The sequence below is a fragment of the Watersipora subatra genome, chromosome 5, assembly GCF_963576615.1.
Source record: "Watersipora subatra chromosome 5, tzWatSuba1.1, whole genome shotgun sequence".
Taxonomy (NCBI): Eukaryota; Metazoa; Bryozoa; class Gymnolaemata; order Cheilostomatida; family Watersiporidae; genus Watersipora; species Watersipora subatra.
The window spans coordinates 20,175,598-20,186,763 of NC_088712.1; the positions used below are offsets into that span (position 1 = coordinate 20,175,598).

General features: G+C 33.3%; 1 protein-coding gene across 1 annotated transcript; it reads left to right on the forward strand.

Moving 5' to 3' along the window:
* The first annotated feature begins 402 nt into the window (after positions 1–402).
* LOC137397186 (microfibril-associated glycoprotein 4-like) lies at positions 403–10,718 on the forward strand. The gene is made up of 5 exons (XM_068083474.1): positions 403–846; positions 1,927–2,145; positions 3,022–3,158; positions 8,683–8,812; positions 10,705–10,718. Exons 1-5 carry the CDS (start codon positions 417–419, stop codon positions 10,716–10,718), a joined length of 930 nt encoding a protein of 309 aa, XP_067939575.1. The 5' UTR covers positions 403–416.
* Positions 10,719–11,166: the final 448 nt, after the last annotated feature.

Below are 11,166 nucleotides of genomic sequence, written 5' to 3' on the forward strand. Positions count from 1 at the left end.
GTTAGTTTTAGCACCTTAAAGTTGTTAGCAATATAAATTAGATTGTACACAGCCACTAATCATATTCAGATGTACACAATTTTTAGTAAAATAATTTCAAAAAGTACCAATCGACAAATTATTTTTGAAGATTTCTTACTCAAAGCAAAGCCGCTTAGAGATAATCTTAAAACTGCACGCCCGGAACACTAAACCGTAAAAAGGTTGACTTAACAATCACTATGTAGTGCACCAACGGCTTGATTTAAACTTCTGTGCAACTCATCATAGCTGTCAATTATGAAGCAGTTGAGTTGACTCAATAGATGGGCGGTATGTGTCAACTTGAATGGGTGTGGCTTATTCATGCATCTACATGTATATAACACAAGTTTCAGCAATCATTCGGGGCATTCCAGAAATCAGTCTCCTCATTCATGATGATTGCTCTATCAAACGCTGTTTTGCTACTTTTTCTGGCATCAGCTTTTAGCCAACATCTTGCTGAGCCAGCTAGTCACGGGCAAGACCTGGTCCTTTACCGGAAAAACATCTACGCTGTCCGTCGGATTTTGCAAAATGAGTGTCCTGATCTCATTCAACAAAAACACGGAGTTTATGATGACAGTGAACTACCGTTTCACTTGAAGTATGCAAGATTCGTTTATACTGATATGCTTGAAATTCTAACCGAGTGCCTCACAAATCAAACTAACTTCAATCCGGTGACTGAGCCAATACCTTTGGTAGCAACTCAAAGTTTGGCAATGGACCAAGCTATTACCGAGTCACTGACAACAGATGGAGATGTGAACACGCGGCCTACAACTACCCAGCCTGTCTCCAGTGACCTGCCAGTTCCTCAAGGTAAACAGTTAACAGTCCTAACATAGAATAGCAGAGTGATTGATATGTTAGTACTACAAAAGTTGAAAAGTATTTTTTAAGGTTTTAGTGACATTATTCTCGCTTTTAAAATTTAATTTACTTCACGATTCTAATGGTTGCCCTGTTTCTAAGATGGTTTAATAAAATTCCTAACTCAATGTTTTCCGCTAAAATGTGTAGCATGAAAGAGGTTCAATTTGTGTTTTGATTGGTTTAATGGCTCTAAATTAAGAGTGCAGCATGTTACAACGTTGGGTGTAAAATCAATTTCTAAAATTTTCATGAATACTCCACTCGTAAATTTTACTAAAAGTATTGTTTCATTTGTTGTTCTACAGCAAAATTTTGCTCGTGAGGAAACAAATCTTTCAATTAAATAGGTTGACATTTTGGAAAGCACCATATAAAACACTTTGTAAATATGTAACAGGAAATTCATTAAATGAAACTGAAGTGTTGTGTTTATAGACTTGCAGCGATCTAAAAGCTTGATTCATTACAATTGAGGTACATGATTGTAATGGTTACTAATGCGAACATGTTATTCCGGAAGTTGCTATTATAGACTGTCAGGAGTTGCATAATCGTGGACTCAGCTGCCCGGGTTGCCCTATTTCTCAGGTTGCGGCTCATAAAAATCTTTACTCAATGTTTTTCACTAAACTCTGTAGCATGAAAGAGGCTTCATTTCTGTTTTGATTGGTTTAGTAGTGCCAAATTAGGAATGTAGCTTGTTACAACGTTGGGTTGAAATTATTTTTCAAAATCTTCATGGAGACGCCACTCATAAATTTTACTAAAAAGTTTTATTTCATTTGGTTTCCTACAGCAATATTTTGCTCGTGAGGAAGCAAACTTTTAGATAAATAGGTTGACATTAATTTTAGAAAGCACCATATAAAACACTTTATAAAAATGGAATGTGCAAGGAATTAAGTGAAAATGAGCTGTTGTGTTTCTAGATTTCCACCAATCTATAAGCTTGACTCATCACAATTGACATACATAATTGCAATGCTTACTAATACAAACATGTTATTCCGGAATTTGCTATTATAGACTGCCAAGAGCTGTACGATCGTGGTGTCAGGTGCCAAGGAGTATACCTAATTAAACCGTTACACGCAGGAGATGAGCCATTTTCAGTTTGGTGTGACTTCATTGATGATCACGGCTGGACTGTGATTCAGAAAAGGGTGAATGGATTGGTTAACTTTAACAAAAACTGGACGGACTACCAGGCAGGCTTTGGTGATATTGAAAGAGAGTATTGGTTGGGTAAGCTGAAATATGTTATGTTACTATTTTTATCTAGTTTGTGAGGTGGAAATTCAATACTCATTCATATTACTAATGATATTATCAGCTGAATCTCATTTTATTGAATAATTACATGGTTAACTGAACTACATTCTTTTAAAATATATTTGGCTAAAGATATACTAACACAAACTTTCAGTTGATTTGATCAGAAATTATTGATGTTTTTTTGGGAATTTTGCGGATTTTTTTTTATGTTTGAGGTGGTTGACAGCCAGGATGTTTCAAGATTAAAATTGGCCAGCCTTGTTTGTTGTGAAACCGTTTAGATCAAGCAAAAGCGCAATTAGGGCATCTGTAAAAAAAATTGTAATTGCAAAAAAAGTTAACAGAATAGAGACAGACATGTTATGCCGCAACTTGAATTTAGTAGCGAATAACGAACGTAAGAACAATAATAACTGTTGATATCAATTTGCATGTATTTTCCTTCTAACCCTTGTAACTTTGATAAGGTTTTGTTGACTAGAATCTTGAAATATCCTTAGAGGCAGACAACCTCAAACATCACAAACAAATGCAATTTAAAGAGAAACACCAGTAATTTTAAATGAAACCTACTAAAATTTAGTATCAATTTGTTTTTAATGACATAGAGATGAAGTTGTTAGCAGAAAAAAGCTCTCTATTTATTGTGTGTATTAGGGTGAATCATTTGATAAAATGAGATATTTGTTCATTTGCTGGAGCTAAAAAATATTGAAATTGAATAGCACTAATAACGCACCTGTTGTGCGAGTGTATGTTTGAATTTGTAGCAATGATGACTACATGACAAATGTTTGTTATCCTCGCCAAAATTTTGCTTTAGGAATATTTTTTGCCTGATTTTAGGTTTGGATAAAATTCATGCTCTAACCAGGTTGAACAATCAACTTTATATATTCCTCAAAGCCGCTAATGGTACTAGCAAGTTTGGAATCTGGTCCAGTTTCTATATAAATGATATTGCGGATGGTTACAGGTTAATGGTAAGTGTTTATGTTAAAGTTTACAGGTACCGGCTAGTGTGGGAGACATTACAAAGTAATTTTATTTCACATATTTCACACTCGAGAAACCAATACTGTGTTTGGCATTGCACTTTGCGTAACCTAATTTTGTTACATTACCAAACGGCATTTTATTGCCAAACTGTCTACTCTAAGACGGCAAGGACAAGATAGCAAGATACTCAAAAATCAAAAACTTAAAACTTCATGTTTCAAGTTTATAAGCTTTAATTCCTAATTTTATCATCAAATTTGTGCCATATTTTTGTCAAAATATTAAGCAATGTAGTTATAGTACCTTCTGAAAGATTGAATCTCCACAACAGTTGTGAAGCAGACTTTTTAATACATTTGACACTAATTACTGCTGTTTCTGTTTACTTTTTATCAATATAAGTTCTTTAATTGCATTAGTTTGGTTTTTTTGCATTTTAAATGGTTTTAAGCATTGCTAATGTTGTTGAAATTTGCTCTGAGTTGTTTATAAGACATTCAAAATGTCGCTAACAAAAAACTAATGTTTATTTTTACCTAATGCACTCGGTGCAAGAGTAGCTAAGCAACTTTAATTTGATCACAAAATATTTGTTGGTCAACTGGGGTGTTCAAGTACTGTATGCTTAGATTAACTCTTTTTACTACTAAAATCCGTGTAATGCATCTTCACGAAGCCTTTGCATATTGCCAAGAGCCGTCTGATGCAGCTTTAAAACTCTGACTTCCGTATTTGAATCTCTGCAAAATCTATGGTTGACTGCCTATGCGCATTTATGTAAATGTCCATACAATGAAATATTAACTGACTGTTATTATTCGTTGACAACATAACCAACAATCTGTACGACCTTCATGGTACTGACAGTATTGTTCAAATACTTTTCTATAAAATTAGCTTAAATTCACAAAACAGTTTGAGATTTTTTAGATTCACCTTGAAAACATACGTTTCTTTCTTTCAGACATTTGAACTATTTAGTGGTAGTATGGCTTTCGTAAGTACCTTTCAAGTTAGAAAACAAAGAGTTACCTATGTTGATGACATTATTGCTGATTAAGATTCAGATTTAGGGGATCACACAGATAATTAAAGTAGCAGCACTGACTCTGACAGTGGTAAAAGTATTAGTTTTGTAAAAGTAAGGAACATTGTGGAGGATCGTTTTAGCTTTGTAGCAATCAGAGCCGCACATGGCTTTAGTAGCGTAGCATACACAATGCACGAAGTATAGATACATTTGATTTTTTTGCATAGAATCGTTTGTTAACATGCTGCCAAAATAAAATATTTTAAAAAATTTCTAGAGATTATGAAATTGAAAAAAAAATTGTATACATATCATGAAGCAAAATTGGCAACTTTTTGGTAAAATGGCAGGTAGTAGGCTAATAGTTAATTTGTATATGGATGGCTGTGGAAAGGTTAATAGGTTTCATATAAAATGTTTTTGATTTGGGGTAAGTTAAGTAAGTAGCCTATCTTGACGGCACTTAATTGAAAGGCAACAATTATTTGCATACATTGAGCCAACAAAAATGTTTTTACAGTCTTTCCTGAGTGTAGTTTTGCTGTGCAAAAACTTTATTTTTTATTGCAGTTTTTCCTTAGCCTTGAACACTCGTGTCAGACGCATTATAGCTACTAAAGTTTCTCTAATTTTAGATCTGTAGACTTTAAGTGAGTTTATTCAGTACTACTGAGAGTGACTATTATATTTCTATTATCAATAATAAAGCTGTAAACTGTGATAATGTTAACTCTTTCACTACCGTGAGCCGATATATCGGCTTTCGTGGTAGTTCAAGTACAGATCGTAAGCCGATATATCGGCTTTTCAATATGGTTTCACTTTTCTTTTAATTACAAAGCCTATGCAATAGCTAGACCAATCAAGCTTTGTCTTCAAAAGAACCACATTGTTGCCAATCAGGTGCAGTTAATATAAAAAACTTTGGCTAAATATTTTCAACAAAATGCGGTGATAAAAGTACCTACCGTAAAACAATATATTGGCTTATCCATAGGGTTTCACTTTTCTTTGCTATATGAAACTTACATATTAACTAGACCTGGGGTCAGCAACCTGCAGCTCCAGAGCCGCAAGCAGCTATTTCATTCTCTCACTGCAGCTCCCTCTGACTTTGAATTTTTTCCTTTTTTAACCATATGCCAAGTAATTCATGAAAATATAGAAGTTTTATCCCTAGATTTTGTAACATAATTAAAAATGTAATTATGGTGATAAATCAAACATTTTCATTTGTTATGCGTCATTATTGGTTCTATTATTATTAGTACCTTATCACATGATCGTCACGCGGCTTTAACTTAAAAGTATAGAAAAACTGTACTACCGGATTTGAACGGAGGACCAGATCGCTACGAGATACCTTCTGATGTTATGTCAACAAAACTACTGACAAACAACAACACTAATGCAGATAGTACACCTTATAACAATTTATGCGCCAATAAAATCGCCAAAAGTATTTTATTGTTCTTTGCAAAAGTGTAATTTTGTTTTCCTAGCAGTTAAATCATTATACATGCCACACCTTTGCGTTTTATGGTGCAAACATGGTATAAAAGCATTAAAAGCTAAACAAAAAAGTTACATGCGGTATTTATTTATTTTTCAATTAAAAATATCAAAAGTGTAATTTTGTTTTTTCAGCAGTTAAATCATTATACATACCACACCATTTCGGTTTATGGTGTAAACATTGTATAAAATCATTAAAAGTTAAACAAAAAAGTTACATTTAGTATTTTTTAATTAAAAATATCAAAGGGGGTTTGTGGCTCCCTTTGCTTTCTTTTTTCTGGAAAACGAGTCCAAATGGCTCTTCTAGTACAAAATGTTGCCGACCCATGAGCTAGACCAACCAAAACTTGTCTCCAACAAAACAACCTTGTTGCCAATCAAGTTCACCTAGAAGAAATATTTTTAGTTTGACGATTCCATTTCTAGTTCTTTTTCAAAACTGCAAAAACAGATTGTTTTCTTGGCAAGGAAAAACACACCATGTTAGTTCAACGCCAATAAAACGTTGAATTTTGTAAAAGAGTAGAATTCACGTTGTGCTTATCGTTTAAGAAATTTTGTTTGAAAAGGATGCATCTTACAGTGAAACGGTATCTGTTTTTATTTTTGGGATAATGCTTAAATACTAGCAGTGTATCGGCTTTTCAAAAAATTTGTTTCATTAATTTGGGAAGAATATTCATTCGGTAAGATTGTAATGTGGTAGCGAAAGAATTAAGAAAATGTCAGAAATGTTTCCAATCTACGGCGGTTTCGTGATAGCAAGTATTAACTGTTTGTTTTTTAGTTTTTAAGAGCCTACAATTACATTTCCACATGTTTTGCACCTACAACACAGCAGAGTAAAACATGGTGAATCATTTGATACCAAATAACTTTAATGTTTAAGTTTAAATTTAACTGTAAATTTAAGATCAATCAGGATCACATTGAGATTCTGTTTTTCAAGATACGATCTAAGGGTGGCTATAACAATAACACGGATGCGCAGTGCTTTAGATTTGCACATTGAGCACTGCTAAAAAAATCAGACATCACTCCAAGTCATAATGCTAACTGTAATGATATGCATGTAATCGCTATATCAAAATTAGATACACTATGCCGCTTCAAAGTAGGAATTTACTTCAACAAATCTTAGACACAAACTATCTTGTCTAATTATATTCAGTCATGTCTAATGGGTGTTTAATACAGTGGCCCAGCTTAACTGCTTCTAAATATCATTCGATTCATTTGTTTGTTATTAGTTTAATTTTTATTTGGTCACTCTTTGTATTATTAATGATATGGAAGTCTCTAAACTATTGGTCTTATCCATTACCTTGTGTGTAATATTCTTGTCTTTCTCATCCAAAGTCAGTTTAATATGTTTTCAATAAAATATGCAGTCTCAGATGCACAAACTATGGAATAATAGTGTAGTTTTTAGTGCCAAGTCAATAAGAATTCATAGATCAGCTGATTCACTTTACACACCACCATGATGTTGTGTCATCCTATTCATAGGCCTCACTTATTTTGATTATTCACACATCTACTGTTTACAAGATCTTTGGGTTCAGATAAAAATTTTGTTAGCAAGAGATTTAATTAAAACTAGGTATATTTATAAAGAATATAAATGGCAACATTTTGCCACATTAAAATCTTTTCATCAATAAAATAAAAAATTTAAAAAAGACTAGCTTTAAATTTGCCAAATAGACAAACACAAAATTTTACAAATAGGTTTGCCTTTTTCGAAAAGTTTTGCTACATTTTCAAATAATTTTAATTTAGAGATTGGCTTTAAATTTATGAATATGCATGTTAATTTTTTTATTTGTCGCACAAACTGTTTTAAAAGTACAACAAAATGGTAGTAAAAGTGCACCACACAACTCACTCAATTCACGTTGTTACATAAAATAATTGTTATATACTGTAGATTTATTTCTGTGCATCACTCGTTAAAAATCAAAGCATAATCTGTAATGTCAATTAAGCGCCACCGGTTAATTTAATATTGTAATAGATTCATTTAATTAATCTTTCTGTCTTTTTACCTTTTCACAAAATTATAGGTCAGTGGCAAAAAAGGAAGGAAGTAGTAAACTATTTGGGTTACTTGTTACCTAATAAAGATATACCCTCATACAAACAGAACATAATTTACTGTCACATTTGAAAAGTTCATTAAACAAAAGTCAATCATATATGTTTTGTCAAGTATCAAGTTGGACAATCAGAGAATTGAACTCTATTCATGTTATGTGACTATCTTAATGAAATAAAGTTTCTGGAACCTTCTAGATCTAGTGCACATCTCATGCTGCTAAAGCCTGGTTTCCATATGACAGCGCAATGATCGTACGCTGCCCAATGATCGTGCGCACTGCATTTCTTGAGCCACGCGCAATGTTTCCATATTGCGCGTAGGCGCCATGCTTGCATTTGACAGGGTGGATAATTTCCTTACTTCATCGTATGAGAGACATATTTTTTTAGAAAAAAACAGCCCTTCGTGGCGAGATTGCGCTGTCATATGAAAACCAGGCTTATTCTTTTGTACGGGAGACCGATCTTTTCGGGGCCACAGCCCTTCGTTTTAATTGTGAGATAGGTTGAAAAGGTCTAGCGGTGTATTGTGGGATACATCATTGCATGCACCCACTGCAAGGATCCATTCTGTTGGATCCTTTCGATCAGCGTGCGCATGTCGTGCGATTGTCGCGCGCTGACGTTTCTATATCACAGCTGGCCTACGCACGACGTCGTGCGCCTTGTTGTGCACCTCGCGCTGTTATATGGAAACCAGGCTTAAAGTTGCTAGGATCTTCTAGTCAGTTTGAAAACTTTTATTTCATCATGCCTGAAAGACCAGATAGAAGGAACATAGCTATAACTGCAGTTTGGTAAATCATTAAAATGCTATTCTTATTTGTTGAATTAAAATGTGACCTTCTGTGTTTTACCAGATAAGTAATGCTGGGTATGAAGGGAGCTTAGATAGTTCTGCTTTGTCTTACAACAATGGAATGAAGTTCAGCACTCCTGATCGGGACAACGATGGCCATAGTTCATACAACTGCGCAGCTGGATACACAGGTTTGTACTGTTGCAGCATTTTTATAACTCAAAAACCTTGCAGCACTTTTTGTAGCACATTCTTGCCGCATTTCAAAGCATATTTCATTTCGAAAATGTTATCAAAATATTAAGCTGAAGCTGTTAATATATATATATATATATATATATATATATATATATATATATGTTATATATGTAAATATATATATACATGTATATTATACATGTATATATATTATATACATATATATATATTATAACATTAATATTTAATAATTATATATAACAATTAATATGTATGTATTTGCAACATCTAATACATATGAAGAAAAAATTAATTAAAAAATACATATATATAATTATACATATCAGAGAAGCATTTCTATCTGCTGATGTCTATTGCTTGCAATTAACCTACAATGATTTGATAACCTGTAATTTGTTAGAGCTTTCAATTTTTTTGTTTTATTCCAACTTTGAAGGCAAATTTTTATTTTGCAGCTATGTTTAGCACTGTTGCCTGAAAGTATTTTGCATTGATCAAAATGTTTTTACAGCTTGTAGCTAAAACTGGTTTTGATTTGCCTTAGGAGAGAAGTTATGAGCATCGATCCATCAAAAGCCTTATACAACCACAAATATGCTATCAAATAACATGCTATGAATATGAAAGTCCTATTACAGAAAGCTGTCATCAAAATAATCACTTTTATAATCACTTTTGTCACTTTTAAAATCACTGTCGTCACCTTTTTTTAAGTTGGTAACCAAAACAACCTCTTTCTTTGCAATTGTTATTTTAATACAAATATCTATTTTTGTGGCAATGGGTTAGGATGAAAACCTGAAACTTGCTCAGCTTGAACTTTTGCTAGTCAATAGCATGGGTCAACCAGCAAAAATATTTGGGTGAAACAAAAATATTTGCATCGTTCGGCCAGTTGCGTTCTAAATATTGCTTATGTTTAAAACGATTTAAACTGTCTAATCGTTGTTCAATACCTTCCACAATGTCTTCTGATCTCAACTCTTCTTTTGCACTACTGAACTAGTTAATATTAGTTTCTAAGCAGAATTCTGGCAGAGCAAAACTTTTATGCGTTGAATTTTGCACAAATAATGATCAGCGTTTAGCCGCATTTGCACTAATGACCACTTATAGCATAACAACTAGTGAGTCATTCATCAAACTTTTGTAAACCACTTTTTACATACATCGAAGTATCAAGACCTCATCAAACTAGTAACTACTAATGGTGTGATACTGTTTTTAAGTAGTTTTTTGGGAGTTGCTCTCAAAGTTAAAACAACAAAAAAAACTTCTGTGTCGGTGAAAAGACTAATCTGAACAGAAACAATGAAAAAATTAGTTGTTATTCATGTAACTGATTCATTATTAGTTCGATTTCATGGACAATGTTTTACTGATCACTTGCTATGATGGATTCGTAAAAATCAAAGTAGTGGTCAAATGGAGGCGGCACTCAACTCAATGGGTGGCACTTTATTTTTCAACTCTTCTATAGTGGTAGTCACAGATAGGTGACGTTCAAAGGAAGGTGGCGTTCAATTAGAGGTTGGATGATATGTACAGATGGTTTGATCATACAAACCTGTATGTTTTATATGAAATACAAATTTATATATATATATATATAGATATATACATATATATATATACATATTTATATAGATTGATTGATATATATATATATATATATATATACATATATATATATATGTATACATATATATATATATATATATATATGTATATATATATATATATATATATATATATATATACAGAGATGGAAAATTTTTTAGCAACAGTTTATGACTAAAAGTGTCAGTCTGGATGTAGAAGTCCAAGAGGATCTTAGCGCGGTCATTTTCATTGACCTTACCAGGAGCTTCTCACTAGTGTTGTGGTTTATTAAGGCCATACTCATCACATAGACTTCTTTACACAACATCTGCGACATGATTATGCCGCTCAGAGCATGCCTTTCCTGCTAGCTGCTTGCATCCACTGATGATGTGTTGGATGGTCCCAGGTGCATCTTTGCACAGTCGGCATGTAGGATCGTTTCTAGTGTAATACATTTCTGCCATGAGTAGCGACTCTGTATTGGCCGTCAAGTTTCCTTTGTTTAGCCACATATATGTCTGGTGAAGATCGCCAAACTTAGATATTTGTCGGTGGTAAGAACAATGAAGAGGTTTCATGTGCCAGTCAATTTCTTCATTATCATGGCGAAGCTCCATTTTCAGAGCAGCCGATTGAAATTCAGCTATCAACTTATCTGAAGTGGCCATGTAGGCTGCATAGGCTTTATAGCTTTGTTCTTCCGCTTTCACTATCTGCTGTA

What these genes read in the sequence shown, in the direction of transcription:
- LOC137397186 (XM_068083474.1), top strand. Translation starts at nt 417, where the DNA reads ATGATGATTGCTCTATCAAACGCTGTTTTGCTACTTTTTCTGGCATCA. An exon ending in TGACCTGCCAGTTCCTCAAG is followed by an intron (nt 847 to 1,926) that starts GTAAACAGTTAA and finishes TTGCTATTATAG; the next exon opens with ACTGCCAAGAGCTGTACGAT. An exon ending in TGAAAGAGAGTATTGGTTGG is followed by an intron (nt 2,146 to 3,021) that starts GTAAGCTGAAAT and finishes GCCTGATTTTAG; the next exon opens with GTTTGGATAAAATTCATGCT.